Source organism: Portunus trituberculatus, chromosome 44 (assembly GCF_017591435.1).
Source record: "Portunus trituberculatus isolate SZX2019 chromosome 44, ASM1759143v1, whole genome shotgun sequence".
Lineage (NCBI taxonomy): Eukaryota > Metazoa > Arthropoda > Malacostraca > Decapoda > Portunidae > Portunus > Portunus trituberculatus.
Window position 1 is genome coordinate 1,727,501 of NC_059298.1, and position 22,500 is coordinate 1,750,000.

The window sequence follows — 22,500 nt, forward strand, 5'->3', positions numbered from 1 at the left end:
CCTAACCTAACCTAACCTAACCTAACCTAACCTAACCTAACCTAACCTAACCTAACTTAACCTAACCTAACATAACCCAACCTAACTTAACCTAACCTAACCCTAACCTAACTTAACCTAACCTAACCTAACCTAACCTAACCCAACCTAACTTAACCTAACCTAACCTAACGTAACCTAACCTAACTTAACCTAACCTAACATAACCCAACCTAACTTAACCTAGCCTAGCCTAACCTAACCTAGCTTAACCTAATCTAATAATAATCTTTACCTGTAATCACACCAAACCTCTTTTTCTCATGATGACGGCAAAGCTTCCAAATACCACTAGGTTTATGATGCTCCCCAATCTTGTTTTCTCATGTGCCTCCAACTTGATTTTCTCTTCTTTCTTTTTTGTCCATCGTTTCCAACTACGCTTTTTCTTTTCATTAGTCTTTTCTTTATGTTGCATCTCCATCCTTCTCATTCTTCTAAAAACTCACCTCTCTCTCTCTCTCTCTCTCTCTCTCTCTCTCTCTCTCTCTCTCTCTCTCTCTCTCTCTCTCTCTCTCTCTCTCTCTCTCTCTCTCTCTCTCTCTCTCTCTCTCTCTCTCTCTCTCTCTCTTCCCTTAAGTAAATTTTCAGCTTTCTTCTCTCCTAAAATGTTCAACTTTTAATTGTCATTCGTGAGGGCAAAATATAAGAATAGCTCTTTACACGTTAAACACACGATTAATTTGGTTTGCACGCTACAAAATGATAAATTTACTGCTGATATTTCTCTCATATTTCAACAAGCTGTCTCTCAATGGTGTCACTTTTTATTTTCACATATACTCTACAGCTTTTTCCTACGACTATTAAGCTCTCTAATCCTTAATGAAAATAATCTAGTACGCTTTGAGAAGAATTTAGAGATGAGCACTGAGAAAAAAAAGGAATGTTTGGGAAGTTTTGCATCAACACAATGAACAGTTAAAAGTTTATACTGCTCATGGAGAGAAGGAAATCAGGAGGTAAATGTGCCTATAGAAAATATATTGATCACAGAGAACTTCCATTTATCACTTTCTGATCTGTAGGAATGCCAAGGTGGACTGAGATTCACTCCTTCACGCCTGGAATTGGAGGTGTGAGCTGGAGTGCCACGTATTTTTAGTCTTTTTATTTATTTATATTTTAGTTTTCCAGTGACTTCATTGTTTCTGGAGGGGAGTTGTCAGGGCAGCTGAAGGACTAACGTGATTTTGCTTTTCTGATTTACTATTTTTTTTTATTTGATTTGACTCTTTTTCTTTTATTTTTCTTAACTTTTTTCTACTGAGCTTTTCAACTTTATTTATTAATTTTGTTCCAAATTGTGTCAGTAATAATTTCAGTATTCCTCATCAATTTTCTCTTATAAAAATAGCATGTTCTTTCTTTTTTGCCTCCATAACACTTTTTTTTCGTGAACAGATTTCTGTCTTGGAATTAATTTTTCTGTTTTCAGCTAAAACATATGTCTGTATTATATTTTAAAACTAATTCAGTGCTGTATATTATGTTTTGTAGTTTAGTAATTGATATCTCTATTAGAATTTAACACCTTATTGGAGAATTACCACCAACAATTTTAAATCTTGCAGCTTTTTTTTTCACTAAATGTCAATATCTTTTTAGAAATTTAATAATGTTTGAAAGTTTCCTATACCTGACATTTTCCATTCCTTGTCCACTATCCTTCTCTCCTCTCCTTTCATGCTTCTTCTCAATGGTTTTTATCGTGTCTCTTTGCTTTCTCATTTTCTTTCTTTTCATGTTTTTTTCCTTTATTCCTCTCTCTCTCTCTCTCTCTCTCTCTCTCTCTCTCTCTCTCTCTCTCTCTCTCTCTCTCTCTCTCTCTTTTTTTTTTTTAATTTAAACAGGTGGTTATGTATATTACATGGGACAGTTCTCTCTCTCTCTCTCTCTCTCTCTCTCTCTCTCTCTCTCTCTCTCTCTCTCTCTCTACCTCCGTACTTGGTAAGGCACGGCGGGTATATAAAACCCTGGCGCGCATCACAACCTGCACTCGTCTCCGGTAAGTACCAGCGAGCGCCTACCGACACCTCTCCAACAAACGGCTCCCTCTGGCAAATCATCATACACCCTGATAGCCACATCAAGTCCTGAAATGGCTCATACGATGATGAATGCCTCCTTACCACTTCCCTATGAAAGCAACCAATTGCAAGCACCTTTTGGTTACCCCGAAGGGTACTCACTCATGGACTTGGTTCCTGATGACGTGAAGCCCTTGATCCATCCTCATTGGAGCAACTTTCCTCCCGTCAACCCCATGTGGCACTACCTACTGGCCGGCATCTTCATCATCCTTGGCTTTTTCTCCTTCTTCGGTAACGGCATGGTCATGTATCTGTTCTCGTGCAAAAAGAGTCTCCGCTCGCCCGCCAACATGTTCGTGGTCAACTTGGCTTTCAGTGACTTCATGATGATGGTGTCACAGTTCCCCATGTACGTGGTGAACTGCTTTGAAGGCGGCTACTGGATACATGGTGCCTTTGCCTGCCAGATATATGCTTTTACGGGATCAGTTTTTGGACTCAACTCCCTCCTGACACTGGCAGCCATCGGCTACGATCGCTACTGCGTCATCGTGAAGGCCTTCGACGGCGGTCACATCAGGTCAGGCAAGGCCTTCATTATGATCCTCTTCTGCTGGGGATACGCCATTTCCGTATCTATCCCGCCCTTCTTCGGGTGGAACTCCTACATTCCTGAGGGTATCCTCACTTCCTGTAGCTTCGACTACATCAGCCGAGACTGGGGCACCAGGTCCTTCGGCATCTTCCTGTTCGTGGTGTGCTACTGCATGCCTCTTCTCCTCATCATCTTCGTTTACTCCCAGATCGTGAGCGCCATCCGGGCCCACGAGAGGACGCTGCGTGAACAGGCCAAGAAAATGAACGTGCAAACCCTCCGTTCCAACGCAGACCAGAATAAGCAGAGTGCCGAGGTGCGCATCGCCAAGGTGGCAGTTGGCAACGTGTTCCTGTGGCTACTCACCTGGACTCCTTACGCCGCCGTGGTCTTGCTGGTGAGTTCCTGCCGTTATCTTTGGTATCTTAGTAATATTGACGGGCAATTGGAAGGACGGTGAGTTCCTGTTTGTAGTAAGTAAGCGAAGAGCTGATTTGTAAGAATAGTGGAACACCGTTAGCTCCTGACATCTGATAACACTTACTATTTCTGTTGACACAGGGTTTGTTTGGCGACCAGAACAAGCTGACGCCTCTCGTGTCAGCCTTGCCGGGCCTCATTTGCAAGACAGCATCCGTGTACAACCCTATCATGTTCGCCATCTCGCATCCCAAGTTCCGCCTGGCACTGATGGAGGTGTGGCCTGGTTCTGCGTCCACGAGAATAAGGATGATGACTCAAAGTCGACAAAGACCGAAGATAGTGAGACCAAATAGTCTTTTGGCCATACAGAAAACCTTTGTCGGTCTTTGGTGATTCTGGAAGCTCATCTTGATCTTTGACTACGCTGGAGGACTTTCCATATGGATAGCTGATTCAGAGGTTGTGGAAATCTTTATTGAATCTCAGCTCTTGCACCAGCTATCCATAAAAACCACTTGTTGCTATTTTTCCTTGACCTTTGTTTGCGATACTGACCATTAGCCATGAAAGAGAAGGAGCGGAGTGGAATGGTGGTTAGTATCTTATAATTTTAAGAAGATGCATACGAAAAAGGCGAAAAAAAATGCAAATAAAAAAAACACACAAAAATGCTGATATGAAAAATGTGCAGATAAAAAAAAAAAAAAAAAGAAATTCGTATTGGTATCTTATTATGGCGACTGATTAATGAAACTTACTAAGTATATTACATTTCTTGTTACGGATACTGACAGAGGTGAAAATGTTCTATACACTTATGCATTTTGAGGATTTGTTTAGCCATTACGTGATATTTCAACTTTATTCTTGCGACAGATATAAAGAATGTTCTGTATAGGTAACCATGACAAAAACACCATATCCACCCACTTCACATTACTTTAAGTTATCCAATACTATCTTAACATATTCACTGTCACAATCTCTGAGAGAAATTGCATGAGTCTGACCAGTAATTAGCTGACTTTCTGTTGATTCTTTCCTTTCTTCAATCCTGTCCTGTCAGACATTGTGCCACACAGCCTATTTATTCTACTTGTCATTCATCACATCCATACTGTCATTTGTAATGTTTATCGGTAATCGTTGTGGGTCTGTTGCTGTCACTCTTGTCATCATGCGATACTGTAAACCTCCAAAACTTATAGAAATCATGACTGAATTAATTACAATTTCACCCATGAATATGTAAGTTTACATATCCACCATAAAAAGTCGCCTTTCTTAGTGTTGTGCCAAACAATTCTCTGCAAGTGTAATGACTAAATAATCAAATGTCGTGTTGATATCAATATCGACATTTAAATGGTCATTCAGTTGTGTTAGGATCATTATAGACAAACGCCATTTATTTATTTATTTATTTATTTTTTTTTTTACGTAGGGAAGAGGGCCAGCCAAGGGCAAAAAAAAAGAAAGTTAGAAAAAGGCCCACTTGAGCGCTGGCTCTCCAAAGACTTCAAAAAGTGCCAAAACCGTCAGCCAGAATTAGGGGAGCAAATGCCTCGATACCTCCCTCTTAAAAGAAGACAAGTTGTAGGAATTCGGAAATACAGATGCAGGGAGGGAGTTCCAGAGTTTACCAGTGAAAGGGATGAATGATTGAGCGTACTGGTTAACTCTTGCATTAGAGAGTTGGACAGAATAGGGATGAGAGGAAGAAGAAAGCCTTGTGCAGCGTGGCCGCAGGAGGAGGGAGGCATGCAGTTAGCAAGATCAGTAGAACAGTTACCATGAAAATAGCGATAAAATATAGAAAGGGATGCAACATTTCGGCGGTGAGAAAGAGACTGAAGACAGTTAGTCAGAGGAGGGAGTTGATGAGACGAAGAGCTTTCGATTCCACCCTATCAAGCAAAGCTGTGTGACTGGAACCCCCAAACATGCGAAGAGTACTCCATACAGGGACGGATAAGGCCCTTATACAGAGTAAGCAGTTGGAGGGCGAGAAAACTGTCGGAGACGCCTCAGAACACCTAACTTCATAGAAGCTGTTTTAGCAAGAGATGAGATGTGAAGTTTCCAGTTAAGATTATGAGCAAAGGACAGACCGAGGATATTCATTGTGGAAGAGGAGACAGTTGAGTGTCATTGAAGAAGAGGGATAGTTGTCTGGAAGGTTGTGTCGAGTTGATAGATGGAGGAATTGAGTTTTGAGGCATTGAAAACTACTAGATTTTCTCTGCCCCAATCGGAAATCTTAGAAAGATCGGAAGTCAGGCGTTCCGTGGCGTCCCCGCGTGATCTGTTGATTTCCTGAAGGGTTGGACGTCTCTGAAAGAACGTGGAAAGATGTAGGGTGGTATCATCAGCGTAGGAGTGGATAGGGCAAGAAGTTTGGTTAAGAAGGTCATTAATGAATAATAGAAAGAGAGTGGGTGACAGGACAGAACCCTGAGGAACACCACTATTAATAGGTTTAGGAGAAGAACAGTAGCCGTCTACCACAGCAGCAATAGAGCGGTCGGAAAGGAAACTTGAGATAAAGTTGCAGAGAGAAGGATAGAAGCCGTAGGAGGGCAGTTTTGAAATCAAAGCTTTATGCCAGACTCTATCAAAAGCTTTTGATATGTCTAACGCAACAGCAAAAGTTTCACCGAAATCTCTAAAAGAGGATGACCAAGACTCAGTAAGGAAAGCCAGAAGATCACCAGTAGAGCGACCTTGACGGAAGCCATACTGGCGATCAGACAGAAGATTGTGAAGTGACAGATGTTTGAGAATCTTCCTATTCAGGATAGATTCAAAAACTTTAGACAAGCAAGAGATTAAAGCTATAGGACGGTAGTTTGAGGGGTTAGAACGGTCACCCTTTTAGGAACAGGCTGAATGTAGGCGAACTTCCAGCAGGAAGGAAAGGTAGAAGTCGATAGACAAAGTTGGAAGAGTTTGGCCAGGCAAGGTGCAAGCACAGAAGCACAGTTTTTGAGAACAATAGGAGGGACCCCATCAGGTCCATAAGCCTTCCGAGGGTTTAGGCCAGCAAGGGCATGGAAAACATCATTACGAAGAATTTTGATTGTAGACATGAAATAGTCAGAGGGAGGAGGAGAGGAGGACAAGCCCAGAATCGTCCAAGGTGGAGTTGTGAGCAAAGGTTTGAGAAAAGAGTTCAGCTTTAGAGACAGAAGAGATGGCAGTGGTGCCATCAGGATGAAATAAAGGAGGAAAGATGAAGAAGTGAAGTTATTTGAGATGTTTTGGCTAGATGCCAGAAGTCACGAGGAGAGTTTGAGTTTGAAAGATTTTGACATTTCCTATTTATGAAAGAGTGTTTGGCAAGTTGAAGAACAGACTTGGCATGATTCCGGGCAGAGATATAAAGTGCATGAGATTCAGGAGATGGAAGGCTCAAGTACCTTTTGTGGGCAACCTCTCTATCATGTATAGCACGAGAACAGGCTGAGTTAAACCAAGGTTTAGAAGGTTTAGGTTGAGAAAAAGAATGAGGAATGTACGCCTCCATGCCAGATACTAACACCTCTGTTATGCGTTCAGCACAATGAGATGGGTCTCTGACACGGAAGCAATAATCATTCCAGGAAAAATCAGCATAATACCTCCTCAGGTCCCCCCAACTGACAGAGGCAAAACGCCAGAGGCACCTTCGCTTTGGGGATCGTGTCTTTCCGCACGTTTCTTTGTGTAAAATTTCCCAGAAATCTCATTAATGAACGTGTTTCACTTGATGAAGTCTAACCCAACTCTAATCAGTAATGCTTTTAAAGAATCAAGAATTGGTGGACGAAATAGTTTACAGCCAAGACCACGGGCCGAATCGTGCTGGATACGAAATATACTAAACTTTAACAACACAATGCACCAGAGGGATTCCATTATCAGTAGTTGAGTGTCAGAAGATGGAGAATTTTTTTTAGCAAGAAGAAAGAACCCATGAGAAGGCTACTGTTTTGTTTACATCCAGGAAGTATAAACCCAAACTAAGTTTGTTTCACGTGAAGGAATTATGTATAACATATTTCACACTCATGATTGTTTTAGCAGACAATCCTATAGCCAGGTACAGCTCGACGTTCTTTAGTACCTAAGTACATATCAACTATAGATATAACTCGATTTCTTTTAAGAGGGAGGTTTCAGGATATTTGTCACAGACTTTTGGCTGATTCTATTACTCTTTAAGGGAACTGGTAATCAATTGGGCCTTTTTATTTTTGTTGCTCTTGGTCAGCTTCCCCTTTTGCATAAGAATAGTGTCCCTACATAAGATCCGTATTTCAATCACCTTTATATTACAAGTTGATTTCCAGTATTTCGAATTTTATCTTTCACTTTGATTATGAACATCAAAGAGACAACCATGTTTTGATGTCAAATCTTAGCGAGATACTGACGAAGATTGTCTATTAACATCATGTCTTCCAAAGCCTTCCCTGAGTTGCCGTTTGTCTATTTACATCGCTCTCATCTTTGGAAAGGCAACCAATTTTTTCACGCCTTGTTTTCTTTCCTGATATGTTCAAGAAATCAACCATGACACAAGTATTGACTGTGGATTTACAATAGCACTACAAACTTATATCTCCAGACTCGGGGGTTGTTGGTTGTTTTGGATAAGTCAGTCTGTCTGATATTGGCCATTCTTCTTTTTATTTTCATACAGTTTCAGCCTTCACAATGTCCTGTCAACACAAATAATAATTGCCGGACTCTTTTGGGGATTTGCCAGATAAAACATAATCCCTGCAGAAACCAGTGGAAGATATATCAAATTAAATATGTATCAAAAGACTGTACATAACTCTGAAAACATTGAGATACTAATTTAGCACATAATAATCGGTAAGTAGAATGTCCATCACCAGATTCCGTGGATAGTGCAAGCAAAAACACTTAGGAACAATTTTTTGTAGCATTTACGAATGGTACCTCAGATGTATCATGATAAATAATTTAGAATAACACTTCACCTGAGAGCTGTGGGAGCATTGATCCCATCCACCAGTAACATAAAACTCACTAGAAAAGAAGTATGGTGAAAAACAAACAAAGTAGCTAATCTTTACACAAGAAAATATTGCATTTCGAGAAGTCATACAGCAAGGTTGAAGTTTTTAGTAATATTCATCTATTGTTACAAGAAATTTGAAATTCAGAAGAAATATACTTGAAGAAATGGAGATGAATATTGAAAAATTTCTTTACATTTATACACAGATCGTTAAGATCTGTCTCCATAGCAACAGTTTTTTTTTTATGCAGGATAGGAAACTGGCTAAGGGTAACAAGAAATGTAAAAAAGGCCCACTGGGTTGCCAGTGCCCCTAGAGTTCATCAGAGTTATCCAGAAATGAGGGACAAATGTCTTGAAACCTCCCTCTTAAAAGAAGTCAATTCGTAGGAAGATGGAAATACAGAAGCAGGCAGGGAGTTCCAGAGTTTACCAGAGTAAGGTATGAATGATTGAGAATACTGATTAACTCTTGCATTAGAGAATTGGACAGAATGGAGGTGAGAGGAAGAAGAAAACCTTGTGCAGCGAGGCCGCAGGAGGGGAAGGCAAGCAGTTAGCAAGATCAGTAGAGCTAGGTCCTAGAATACAGACAACGACTTGAATTTTATCATAATTTATCATATTTCAGTGCAAAAAGATTTTTTTTGTTCAACTGTATGAAACAAAACAAATAGTATCTTACATGTACATCTAGGGAGGCGGTGGCGTAGTGGATAAGGTGGTGAGCGTGGGATCGGGCAGATGTCCACGCGTAGGTTCGTATCCCACCACATGCCGCTTTGAAGCTATGTCATTTGTCGAGTGTTTTAAGTTACCTACGTATCACCAATGACACCCAGGTTCTAGGTGGTTACACACACCAAAGATGCACTTGGGTGGTGATATGGGCCCTAATAAGGGTACCACTATAGATAAAATTGTCCGCACCACTAATGGCGGAAGCTTAACAGCGTTTCCCACATATACTCTTCAAGTATGCCTACAAGCGCTATAGACCATAACAACAACAACTGTAGATATGGAGATAACTTCTGCATTCATGTACATGTCAAAGGAAAAAGGTAGAAAACAGAAGTGTTACAGCTAAAATAATGTTTTTCTTATACTATAAAAAATGTAAAAATTTTATGTGGGACCGCGCGCGCTTTGTGTGCCTCAGGGTTCTTAAGAGCACGGGTTCGAATCCTGGTCACAGTCCGAGGTTAGGAAAGGCATCCACTCGGGGTAACGGTTCCCAAATGCCAAAACCAAACTCCTCCTGACTTCTCTGGCAGGAGACACCGTCCTAGCCCTAATGTAATAGGGGAACCGGACGTAAACCGAAAAAAAAAAAATACTTTCATGATAGACGTAAAGAAACTACCTATACTAAGATGGTTTACAACACCACTTTGTTTCGGGAAAGTCATGGACGAAAAAATAAGACAGAGGTTGAGAGAAAATTCCAGTTTCGATTACAAGTAAAGGAGATGTTTAGCGTAAAACAGGGAACCAGTTGAATGTCAATGAATAAGAGGCAATATTTGTTTGAATTTTAGAAGAGATGATTTGCTAAGTCTAAAAGCTTTCGATCCTACGCTGTTCAAAAGAGCAGTGTGAGTGGAAACCCTGTCCATACTCCCACAATATTTCGGATGTGATATAAAATGGTTGACCTCTCTCGCTGTAAGATAGACAGTCAGTCGCTCGTCTGTATTTACTCAAGGTCAAATATTTCTCAAGACTATCATGTAGGTGTGGGACAACAAGAACTACCTGCAGGACACAGAAGAAGTTTGGGTCAGCTATTATTACTGCAACCGCCGGTGGGCACAGTACATAATAACATTATCAGCAATGGCTTCAGTATACAGAATTATAGTAGTGGCGAAAGATGGTGCCTACAAAGATAGAAGGTTCAGTGAGCTTGGGTGAGGTTAGGTAAGGATGAGTGAAGTTGAATTAGGTTTAGTGACAATGAAAGAGACAGATGTAAGATCGAATGAGATAGAACAACGATAAATAATGGATGAAGCTGAATGAAGCTGAGTGAAGATGAATGAGGGTGAGAGAAACTGTATGAGGTTAGGTGAAGATGAGAGAAGTGGAGTGAGATCGTAAGAAGCTGAAAGAAAAGTTCTCATGCAAAATAAAAGATAAACACAATTCTCTAATAAGCGTGTCATAGATATCCTTTTGAAAATCCCTAGTTAGCGAAAGTTTAGAAAAGTAAGAATGATATTTTCAAGCTTGATTTCAATAATGTGTGGATGATATAAGGGTAAGAGAACTGCTAACTTTCTTTTTCCCCTTATCTGTGTCCGGCAGGAGTGAGCTTTTGTGTGTGTGTGTGTGTGTGTGTGTGTGTGTGTGTGTGTGTGTGTGTGTGTGTGTGTGTGTGTGTGTTGGACTTTCCCATTTCCATCACGTTAGAGCGATACCGGCGAGGAGAATATTAAAAAAGAATTTGACACAATTAGCAATTTTAATGAATGAGTTGCCATAACACAGTACACCTGATGTGACTTTTTTTTTTTTTAATTCGCACAATTTTTTCACATGAGCATTTTTTTTGCTTCTTTATTTGCTTTTTTTTTTTTGTGTTTTACATTTGCATCTTAAGATTATAAGATACCAACCAACATTCCACTCCGCTCCTTCTCTTTCATGGCTAATGGTCAGTATCGCAAAAAAAAAAAAAAAAAAAAAGGTTAAGGAAAAATAGCAACAAGTGGTTTTTATGGATAGCTGGTGCAAGAGCTGAGATTCAATAAAGATTTCCACAACCTCTGTATCAGCTACCCATATGGAAAGTCCTTCAGCGTAGTCAAATATCAAGATGAGTTTCCAGAATCACCAAAGATCGACAAAGGTTTTCTGTATGACCAAAAGACTATTTAGTCTCACAATCTTCTGTCTTTGTCGACTTTGAGTCATCATCCTTATTCTCGTGGATGCAGAACCAGGGCCACACCTCCATCAGTGCCAGGCGGAACTTGGGATGCGAGATGGCGAACATGATAGGGTTGTACACGGATGCTGTCTTGCAAATGAGGCCCGGCAAGGCTGACACGAGAGGCGTCAGCTTGTTCTGGTCGCCAAACAAACCCTGTGTCAACAGAAATAGTAAGTGTTATCAGGTGTCAGGAGCTAACGGTGTTCCACTATTCTTACAAATCAGCTCTTCGCTTACTTACTACAAACAATAACTCACCGTCCTTCCAATTGCCCGTCAATATTACTAAGATACCAAAGATAACGGCAAGAACTCACCAGCAAGACCACGGCGGCGTAGGGAGTCCAGGTGAGTAGCCACAGGAACACGTTGCCAACTGCCACCTTGGCGATGCGCACCTCGGCACTCTGCTTATTCTGGTCTGCGTTGGAACGGAGGGTTTGCACGTTCATTTTCTTTGCCTGTTCACGCAGCGTCCTCTCGTGGGAACGGATGGCGCTCACGATCTGGGAGTAGACGAAGGTGATGATGAGGAGAGGGATGCAGTAGCACACCACGAACAGGAAGATGCCGAAGGACCTGGTGCCCCAGTCTCGGCTGATGTAGTCGAAGCTACAGGAAGTGAGGATGCCCTCAGGAATGTAGGCGTTCCACCCAAAGAAAGGCCAGATGGGTATGGCAATGGCGTATGCCCAGCAGAAGAGGATCATAATGAAGGCCTTGCTTGAGCTGATGTGACCGCCGTCGAATGCCTTTACGATGACGCAGTAGCGATCGTAGCCGATGGCTGCCAGTGTCAGGAGGGAGTTGAGTCCAAAGATTGCCCTGTGAAGGCGTGTACCTGGCACGCAAAGGCGCCAAGGGTCCAGTAGCCGCCTTCAAAGCAGTTCACCACGTACATGGGGAACTGTGACACCATCATCATGAAGTCGCTGAAAGCCAAGTTGACCACGAACATGTTGGCGGGCGAGCGGAGACTCTTCTTGCACGAGAACAGATACATGACCATGCCGTTACCGAAGAAAGAGAGAATGCCAAGGATGATGAAGATGCCGGCCAGTAGGTAGTGCCACATGGGGTTGACGGGAGGAAAGTTGCTCCAGTGAGGATGGATCAAGGGCTTCACGTCATCAGGAACCAAGTCCATGAGGGAGTACCCTTCAGGGTAACCAAAAGCTACTTGGTTGCTGCCGTAAGGAAGCGGCAAGGAGGCATTCATCATCCTCTGAGCCATTACGGGAGTAAAGCCCATTTTGTGAGTTGTGGCTTTCAGCATGTATGATGAAGCAGAGGAAGCTGTTTGATGGTGAGGTCCTCTTCGGCTCTCGCCAATGTTTCCTGGAGACGAGTGCAGCTTGTAGTGTGTGTGTGTGCTTTATATGTCCGCTGTGCCTGATTGCAGAGACCTTACAAAACCAAGCATTTGGCCTTATAGAGAGAGAGAGAGAGAGAGAGAGAGAGAGAGAGAGAGAGAGAGAGAGAGAGAGAGAGAGAGAGAGAGAGAGAGAGAGAGAGAGAGAGAGAGAGAGAGAGAGAGAGAGAGAGAGAGAGAGAGAGAGAGAGAGAGAGAGAGAGAGAGAGAGAGAGAGAGATATATATATATATATATATATATATATATATATATATATATATATATATATATATATATATATATATACATATATTTGGATATATATATTCTCTCTCTCTCTCTCTCTCTCTCTCTCTCTCTCTCTCTCTCTCTCTCTCTCTCTCTCTCTCTCTCTCTCTCTCTCTCTCTCTCTCTCTCTCTCTCTCTCTCTCTCTCTCTCTCTCTCTCTCTCTCTCTCTCTCTCTCTCTCTCTCTCTCTCTAAGCGGTATAAAACTTGGTGTTGTAAGGCCTCTGCAATCAGACACCTCTAGCATATAAAGCACACACACGCTCCAGAAGTTGCACTCGTCTACTGGAAACATTGGCGAGAGCCGAAAAGGACCTCTCCATTAAATATATATATATATATATATATATATATATATATATATATATATATATATATATATATATATATATATATATATATATATATATATATATAAATAATCTGTTTGGAAACTGTTATAAATCAATTAACAGTTGTTTTTTTAGGGTTTTGTCGTGTACCTCTCTCTCTTCCTGTTATTCATGAATGGGTCGTAAAACCAAATTATCTGTTTTATCCAACACTATACTGATGATACCACCCTGTGAATCTCCATGTCTTTTTATAAATGTACAACGTTTATCATTTAAACATTTCACCGAGGATATCTCAGAACGCCTGACTTCTTACCATTCTTAAATGTCTAATTGCGGCAGTGGACACTTAGTATTGTTCAATGCCTAAAGAACTCAATTATTTCATATATAAACTCGACACAACCTTCCATATAAATATCCTTTCTTCAGTAACACTTAACTGTCCCCTCTTCTACAGTAAACATCTTCGGTCTCTCCTTACTTACAATCGAAACTGGAAACTTTTCATCGTCTCTTCCCCAGCTGATAACTCTATACAGGACCATATCAGTCCATGTATGAAGTATGCTTCTTAATAAAGGCTGCGCTCATACCATTTTTTTTAGAGAGGGTGGAATCAAAAGCTTTTCGTCTTATAAACTTTTCTCTTCTAACTTATTGTCTTTAGCCTTTATCTTATTGTCACAATATTGTCTCTCTTGCTTTCTCCAATCTTAATGGCCGTTTCTCTTCTGATCTTGCTAACTGAATGCCTCCCTTCCTCCTGCGCCCTCGTTGTAGACATTCTTTTTTCTCTCATCCCTTCTCTGGCCATGTCTCTAATACAAGAGTTAACCCTTTTTTTGATAAACTCTCTAACTTCCAGCCTGCTTCTGTATTCCAAATTTTCTATGACTTGAAAACTTTCAAGAGCAATGTTTCAAAACGCCAATCCTGCATTTGTGACTAACGCTTTTGTATTTGTATGAGAACCAGCGCTTCACTAGGACTCATCTTATTGCATTTGTTTTATCCCCTTGACAAGTGGCCGTCCGATATATATATATATATATATATATATATATATATATATATATATATATATATATATATATATATATATATATATATATATATATATATATATATATATAAAATGGGAAAGTCGTGTTGATGATACAGGTGAGCGATGGATTAACATGTCTCTCAATTATGCACGACATAACTGAAAAAAGAGGCAAGCTTTTCTCGTCAAGAGGCCACTTTTAAAGATTTCCAGGCTCTAACTATGCTCGTCGATTCTCATGCAGCAATTTGTCCCTAAACTTTTTAAAACATAACAATTTAAGTAAGAACATGAAAAGAGGAAGCTTATAAGGCTACCTAATTCCATCCATCATCCCCATCCATGAACTTATCTAACCTTCTTTTAAAGCTCCCTATTGACTCACCCCTGACTACATGACCACTGAGACCGTTCCACTCATCAACCACTCTGTTTGAAAACCAGTTTCTTCCCATTTCTTTCCTAAACCTGAATTTTTCAAGTTTAAACCCATTATTTCTGGTTCTGTCCTCGCTACTGATCCTAAGAACTACATTCATGTCCCTTTGTTAAAACCCTTATACCACTTAAATACTTCTATCAGGTCTCCTCTTAACCTACGTCTCTCTAAGGAATGCAAATTGAGTTTTTCAGTCTCTCTTCATAGGAATATCCTCATTCCCTGTATCTTTTAGTCATCCTCCTTTGCACTGACTCCAACAGAGCTATGTCCTTCCTAAATGTGGGGACCAGAATTGTACCGCATAGTCAAGATGTGGCCTGACCAGCGCCAAGTATAATTTTAGTATTACTTCAGGACTCCTGCTTTTAACACTTCTAAAAATGAATCCTAATACTCTATTCGCCTTATTTCTGGCCTCAATACATTGCTTCCTTGTACCGAGATCAGAGCTAACTATGACTCCTAAATCTTTCTCATACTTGGAACTTCCTAGTGCCACGTTATCTATCGTGTACCTATTGCTTGGATTATCTCTACCTACGCTCAGTACCCTGCACTTGTTAATATTGAACTGCATTTGCCATCTATCTGTCCATTCTTTCATCCTATCCAAGTCAGCCTGCAAAGCCTTGGCATCCGAATCGGACCTAATTAATCTACCTATCTTTGTGTCGTCCGCAAATTTACTGATATCACTATTAATTCCACTATCCAAGTCGTTGATATATATTAGAAATAATAATGGCCCTAAAACTGAGCCCTGTGGCACCCACTAACTACTTCTCCCACTCGGAATTAGATCCATTAATTACTACCCTTTGTCGCCTGTCGTCCACGCTTTAATCCAGCCTAATATTCTACCCTCTATACCGTGTGCTTTAACCTTTTTAAGAGCCTCTGGTGAGGTACCTTGTCAAAGGCTTTACTGAAATCTAAGTATAGAATGTCATAATTATCACCTTTATCTGCCGCCTCATAAACCTTACTATAAAAGCTCAACAAGTTTGTAAGACACGACTTCCCTTCGTAAATCCATGTTGTGTTTGATTTATCAAGCCGTGTTTGTCTAGGTGTTCCCTAATGTTTTTCGCTATTATTGATTCCATTAATTTACCCACAATTGAAGTTAAACTGACAGGCCTGTAATTAGATGTTAGGGTTTTATTTCCCTTCTTCAATATGGGAACCACATTAGCTTCTCTCCACATTATCGGTACCTCACCTGACTCCAGTGACATCCTAAAAAGTGCCGCTGAAGGCTCGCTGACGACTTCCTTGCATTCCTTTAGAACCCTTGGATATATTTCATCAGGTCCTGGTGACTTGAATTTCTTTAGTTTATCTATAACCTGTTCTACCATCCCCTTAGTTATGTAAATATCTATCAGCTTTTCACTATCCTCTGCCCTAAATATCTGTTCGGTATCAGGGATTTCCTGTGTGTTCTCCTGGGTGAAGACAGTTAAAAAATACTCGTTCATAATTCTACTAATCACTTCCGCAGAACTAACCTTCTCCCCATTTGCTGTCCTTAAGGGACCTATTTCTTCTCTGCTTTTCGTCTTGTATTACTGAAAAAAAAATCCCTTGACTGGCTACCCTCAACTCATATTCACTTTTAGCTTTCCTCGTTAACTTCTTAACATTTCTTACTAATTTATAGTATAGTGGCCTTAAAGCCTCATCTGCCTTTAGCCTCTTATATATATATTCCTTCTTTGCCCTATGCAACGCTTTATCTGTCTGTCATCCACTTAGGATCGTTGCTTTGTGATTGAATTATTTCATATGGAATGTTAGCTATCTGACCTTCATGTATTTTATTTAGAAAATCAGTATAAATTTCACCAACCCTCAGCTCACCGGGATACCTCTCATGTCCTCATCCAACTCGCACTACTGCCTCACTCTCTCTCTCTCTCACCCACTCCGACTTCACCTCCCCCCTTCTCTGATCCTGCCTTCCTTCCACCCTTACCTGACTATCTCTGCCTTCCCCTTGCCAAGCACTCCTTGTAAATACTTCTTTAATCCCTCGAAATTAGCGTTCCTGAAGTCAGGTACTTTCCTATTGTTCTTTTTTCTAAAAGTTTCATGCCCTTTCAATGTATACCGTATTTCTTTGTGATCACTGTTACCAAGCTGGCCACCAACCTCCACCTGTGTAACTGCCTCCTCCCTGTTTGTCAGAATGAAATCTAGAATATTGTTTCCCCGTGTGGGTTCTAAAATGACTTGCTTTAAAAATTATCCTGTATGACCTTAATGAACTCATCTGCTTCCTGTTACCCACCATCAAGCTCCAATCAACATTCCTATAGTTAAAATCTCCTACCACACATACCTTACTGTACCTGGCTGCTCTATTTATTTCCTCCCATAGGGAAGAGTTTATTTGGTCTGAAGCATTTGGTGGCCTGTACACTAAACCCATTACTACTGATTGAGACCCGTCCTTAATATCTACCCATAGAGACTCTGTTTTGCTATCTGTCTTAATTCTGCTGTTTATGCAACATTGCAGTGTGTCCTTGACGTACAAGGCCACTCATCCCCCTCTTCTGTTTTCCCTATCCTTATGAAAAAGTGTATAACCATCAATTTTCTCCTCCTGATCAAATACCTTCCCTGACATATCTAACCAGGTTTCTGTTTATGCAATTATATCAAAATTTTCAACACAAACTGCTCATCTTAGCTAATCTATCTTATTTAAAATACTCCTACAGTTCGTGTCATACACATTTAAACTATTCTTCATTTACTAAGCTGGTTACTTTTCTAGATTTGACTATTCTTTCATCCCTATGGATCACCGAAGTCCCTTCCCTCTCCTGACTGACGATAAAAGCGCCGGAGTGCATTTAACTCGCCTTCAAGTGTCCCAGCCAAAACACGAACACTTTAGCGTGATAAATGCACTCCATCCCTGGTATACAAGGTGTCTTTGCCATAAAAGAGGTCCCAGTTATTGATGAACGCCCATCCATTGCTCCTGCAGTGATCCGCAAATCTGCAATTCACTGCAATAGCCCTGGACAGCCATTCACCTCCCAGTTCCTTCCTTGGCAACACACCACATACCACAGGGGTTGCATCCTTATTCCTAATTTTAGCCAAAGCCTCCTTAAATCTCCTAAACAGCTCCTCACTCCTTACCTTACAAATGTCATTTCCCCCCGCGATGAGGAAAACAATGGGTTTGGTCCCGTCCGCCAAACACGTGTCTAACTGAGCACTTATCCTTTCGATTCCAGCACCGGGTAAGCACACTCTCGTCATCCGCTTCCTGTCCTTAGCACAAAACGCCGCGTCCAAATGTCTCACCTGGCTGTCACCAACTACCAGAATCTTATCTGCGGGCAGGGAATCATCTGCCCTCCTCACCTCTGCCTTCTCTCTCTCCTCCTCCATGTCCTCCAACACAGCGAAGGAATTTGACTTTTCCACTCGCTGACGTGCCCTGAGGACCCTGCAGGTCAGAGATTCGCCCTCGAAACTCCCCCCGCACCTCCGAGATCGTTCGATGGGATTCATCCTCTACCTCTGAGACCTTCATAACGAAGGCCTACAGGATAGGAGAATTAACACACCCAACCGAAACCGTAGGGAAAGAAGGGAACGCGTCCATCTCTACGTAAACAAACAAACAGATCACACACTACTAACAGGAGACCCAACGCCACTATCAGAGACACGTCTGACCACTTGGAAGGATGACCTTAATACTGCTTTCAAACAACATTTAACGCCTTCAAACAATTTTGGTTAGGAATCCATCAGCGCAGACACCTGGGGAGACAGCTTGGTCTGCGGTATACTGTATTGAGAAAAATTCCTTGCAACCTACAAATTGATATCTAAGCATATCGCTTGGCTTCTTAATGGTCTCCAAAATTGCATTATATTTTGATTAATAAACTGTCTTTAGTGCTCATCTTTATTAATAGCCATTACGAGTCGCTTGAACACGCAGGGGTCAGAGGACAAGGTACATGGCTAGATTGTAATATTCTGTGCGTTACTAATAGCAGCTGTAAAGTAGAAGTATACAACAAATATTGTACTACAGCATCATCGTCGTCGTCGTCGTCCAGAGTCGTTGTACAAGAACACACTGGATTACGACCATCTCGAGTCCCATCAACAACACATAGTCTTTCACCAGCAGTTCCAGGCTTCGATCGTCGATCTTACTTGCCACCTTCGGTCTCTGTCGCTGATGACTTGGAGTCATCGACCTTATTCTCGTGGACGCAGAACCAGGGCCACACCTCCATCAGTGCCAGGCGGAACTTGGGATGCGAGATGGCGAACATGATAGGGTTGTACACGGATGCTGTCTTGCAAATGAGACCCGGCAAGGCTGACACGAGAGGCGTCAGCTTGTTCTGGTCGCCAAACAAACCCTGTGTTAACAGAAAATGTAAGTGTTACCAGGTGTCAGGAGCTAACCGTGTTGCACTATTCTTACAAATCAGCTCTTCGCTTACTTACTACAAACAGAAGCTCACAGTCCCTCCAGTTGCCAGTCAATATTACTAAGGTATCAAAGATAACGGCAAGAACTCACCAGCAAGACCACGGCGGCGTAGGGAGTCCAGGTGAGTAGCCACAGGAACACGTTGCCAACGGCCACCTTGGCGATGCGCACCTCGGCACTCTGCTTATTCTGGTCTGCGTTGGAACGGAGGGTTTGCACGTTCATTTTCTTGGCCTGTTCGCGGAGAGCTCTCTCGTGGGCACGGATGGCACCCACGATCTGGGAGTAGACGAAGATGATGAGAAGGAGAGGGATGCAGAAGCACACCACGAACAGGAAGATGCCGAAGGACCTGGTGCCCCAGTCTCGGCTGATGTAGTCGAAGCTACAGGAAGTGAGGATACCCTCAGGAATGTAGGCGTTCCACCCGAAGAAGGGCCAGATGGATACAGCGGTGGCGTATCCCCAGCAGAAGAGGATCATAATGAAGGCCTTGCCTGAGCTGATGTGACCGCCGTCGAAGGCCTTCACGATGACGCAGTAGCGATCGTAGCCGATGGCTGCCAGTGTCAGGAGGGGAGTTGAGTCCAAAGATTGCCCCTGTGAAGGCGTGTATTTGGCAGGCAAAGGCACCAAGGGTCCAGTAGCCGCCTTCAAAGCAGTTCACCACGTACATGGGGAACTGTGACACCATCATCATGAAGTCGCTGAAAGCCAAGTTGACCACGAACATGTTGGCGGGGGGAGCGGAGACTCTTCTTGCATGAGAACAGATACATGACCATGCCGTTACCGAAGAAAGAGAGAAAGCCAAGGATGATGAAGATGCCGGCCAGTAGGTAGTGCCACATGGGGTTGACGGGAGGAAAGTTGCTCCAATGAGGATGGATCAAGGGCTTCACGTCGTCTGGAACCAGGTCCATGAGGGAGTACCCTTCGGGGTAACCAAAAGATACCTGGTTACTGCCATAAGGAAGCGGCAAGGAGGCATTCATCATCGTATGAGCCATTTCTGGACAAGATGTGGCTTTGAGCAGATATGATGATCGGCCAAAGGGAGCCGTCTGTTCCAGAGGTCTGTTCAGGCGCTCGCCAGTACTTGCCGGAGAGTGCAGCTTGTGGTGTGCGTCCAGGCTATATATACTGACCATGCCTCATTGCTGAAACCTTATACGTTCATTTGTTCTCCGAAGGAATTAAAGAGACACAGAATACAAGAAAAGGAGAGATAGATAGATAGAGAGATAGATAGAGAGAGAGAGAGAGAGAGAGAGAGAGAGAGAGAGAGAGAGAGAGAGAGAGAGAGAGAGAGAGAGAGAGAGAGAGAGAGAGAGAGAGAGAGAGAGAGAGAGAGAGAGAGAGAGAGAGAGAGAGAGAGAGAGAGAGAGAGAGAGAGAGAGAGAGAGAGATAGGGTTTCTAAATAGAACAAAGTATAACAACTTTAACTACGAGTATAATGTTATCGCCAGCTTTACCGTTATCGACATTCAGTTACCGGTTTACTTCAGCAGTTGATGAATAGTCGTGTTAGGAGTAGGTTGAACATAAGAACGGAAGAATAACAAAGAGTGCAAAATAAGGACTGACCTTCTCTAGTCAGTTCATGTACTCACAATGGACATCTATTATCCTTCCTCCACTGTCAACCTTAATGAAGCTCTGTGCACTTATATCGTCCCTATCCTTATCATAAAAGAAACTTTCATTAAGGTAACGGAATGATATTGTTTTCCTTCTCCCATAAGAATGCTTCACACAGTAAGAAAGCAGACTATCTCTACACTGACCTTGGACTGCTACTAAATTACACTGAAGAGATTTACTTCCATTTAGATGACGTCCATACGAGGTAGGTAAGCCAATTAAAAACAACAGATTCTTTGGCCATACAGACTTCGTTGCGAAAGATATGAGAGAGATAGAGATAGAAAGACGAACCATCACGGCGTCTTTTGATAATCCGTGATATCATCTTGAGGTGAGCTGAAGTCACGTGGTGTGAAGTCGATACATACATACATACACACACACACACACACACACACACACACACACACACACACACACATATATATATATATATATATATATATATATATATATATATATATATATATATATATATATATATATATATATAGACACACACACACACACACACACACACACACACACACACACACACACACATTGAGAGCTTATATGGGCAGGAGATTCTCATTAATGAATCATCTTCCTAAAGTTGTATACAGATTCACGTGGAAAGGTGGGAACTGTGAACACCTATGCACAACCTACATCGGCATGACGATTATGAAGGTAACAAGACTTCTGAGCTACTACATATTATCAGGTGTCCCAAAGACTCACCTAAAATAATAAGAACAAGACTTCACCAATAAAATAGGTATTAGAAGAGAACACGGAAATCATTGATTCATGCAATGATGGAAGACACATTCAAACACTAGACGTACTAGACATGTAAACATGGAGCTGATGTTCAACATACTACAAACTCAGGTCACACAAACCCTCCCGTCCATGAAAAGATGTAACGCCTTCACAGGGGAAGACCAATGAGAGAAGGAAACCAACGCTCCTCTCGGTCATGCACACATAGATTTCACAAATTCAAATTTGAATTTGATTTTGTCGTCAATTTTCACCGCTACCGAAAAAGGGTCTTTGACTCGAAATCCAGATCTGGCAGCACAGATGACGATTGGAGAAGTCATCTCAAACATCAGTAAAGAGAATCTAACTATTCGTCGAAAAGTAAGAGAATTTATTGAATAAATTTGCCAACGAAAAATGAAGAATATACAAAAGCTGTGGATTCTCACATCTCTTCATTAAGCAGAGTAATTCATTCCTCCTTCCAAGCTACCATTTATCACTTTTCAGCAGTCTTAGTTCGGTGACCCTGGAGGCCGTGTGCTCTCGGGGCATGTTGTTGTAGTGCTTCTTTTATTGCTGTTATCAGTGGCAGTAAATACGTGCGATTTACGTGTGCAGAACTTATATTAAGGTTTGATTCATAAACTGTCTTTATTGCTCATCTTTATTAATAGCCGTTAAGAGTCGTTCGAAAACGCAGGGGTCAGAGGACAAGGTACATGGATAGATTGTAATATTCTGTGCGTTGCTATTAGCATCTGTAATGTAGAAGTATACAACAAACATTGTACTACAGCATCATCGTCGTCGTCGTCGTCGTCCAGAGTCGTTGTACAAGAACACACTGGATTACGACCATCTCGAGTCCCATCAACAACACATAGTCTTTCACCAGCAGTTCCAGGCTTCGATCGTCGATCTTACTTGCCACCTTCGGTCTCTGTCGCTGATGACTTGGAGTCATCGACCTTATTCTCGTGGACGCAGAACCAGGGCCACACCTCCATCAGTGCCAGGCGGAACTTGGGATGCGAGATGGCGAACATGATAGGGTTGTACACGGATGCTGTCTTGCAAATGAGACCCGGCA

General features: G+C 41.8%; 2 protein-coding genes and 3 pseudogenes across 2 annotated transcripts in view; 1 reads left to right on the plus strand and 4 right to left on the minus strand.

The window, feature by feature from the left end:
* Positions 1-2,025: 2,025 nt before the first annotated feature.
* Positions 2,026-4,335, plus strand: LOC123519003 (annotated as a pseudogene).
* A 6,235-nt stretch (positions 4,336-10,570) lies between these two features.
* Positions 10,571-12,398, minus strand: LOC123518948 (annotated as a pseudogene).
* A 5,032-nt stretch (positions 12,399-17,430) lies between these two features.
* LOC123519077 lies at positions 17,431-18,085 on the minus strand. Its single transcript, XM_045280264.1, has 2 exons — positions 17,989-18,085; positions 17,431-17,882 (listed from the first exon to the last, which is right to left on the minus strand). Exons 1-2 carry the CDS (start codon positions 18,083-18,085, stop codon positions 17,431-17,433), a joined length of 549 nt encoding a protein of 182 aa, XP_045136199.1.
* A 367-nt stretch (positions 18,086-18,452) lies between these two features.
* Positions 18,453-20,132, minus strand: LOC123518949 (annotated as a pseudogene).
* A 1,928-nt stretch (positions 20,133-22,060) lies between these two features.
* Positions 22,061-22,500, minus strand: part of LOC123518981 (compound eye opsin BCRH2-like) — a 1,681-nt gene continuing 1,241 nt past the window's right edge. The window contains exon 2 of the mRNA XM_045280085.1: positions 22,061-22,500. This exon is cut by the window's right edge and continues 46 nt beyond it. Coding sequence (XP_045136020.1) covers positions 22,331-22,500 — 170 coding nt within the window. The 3' untranslated portion in view covers positions 22,061-22,330.

Bases quoted from the DNA above. Each gene is read 5' to 3' on its own strand.
- LOC123519077 (XM_045280264.1), bottom strand. From the start codon at position 18,085: ATGAAGGTCTCAGAGGTAGAGGATGAATCCCATCGAACGATCTCGGAG. The intron at 17,883-17,988 runs GCACGTCAGCGA...CCCTGCCCGCAG, and splicing joins TGACCTGCAGGGTCCTCAGG to ATAAGATTCTGGTAGTTGGT.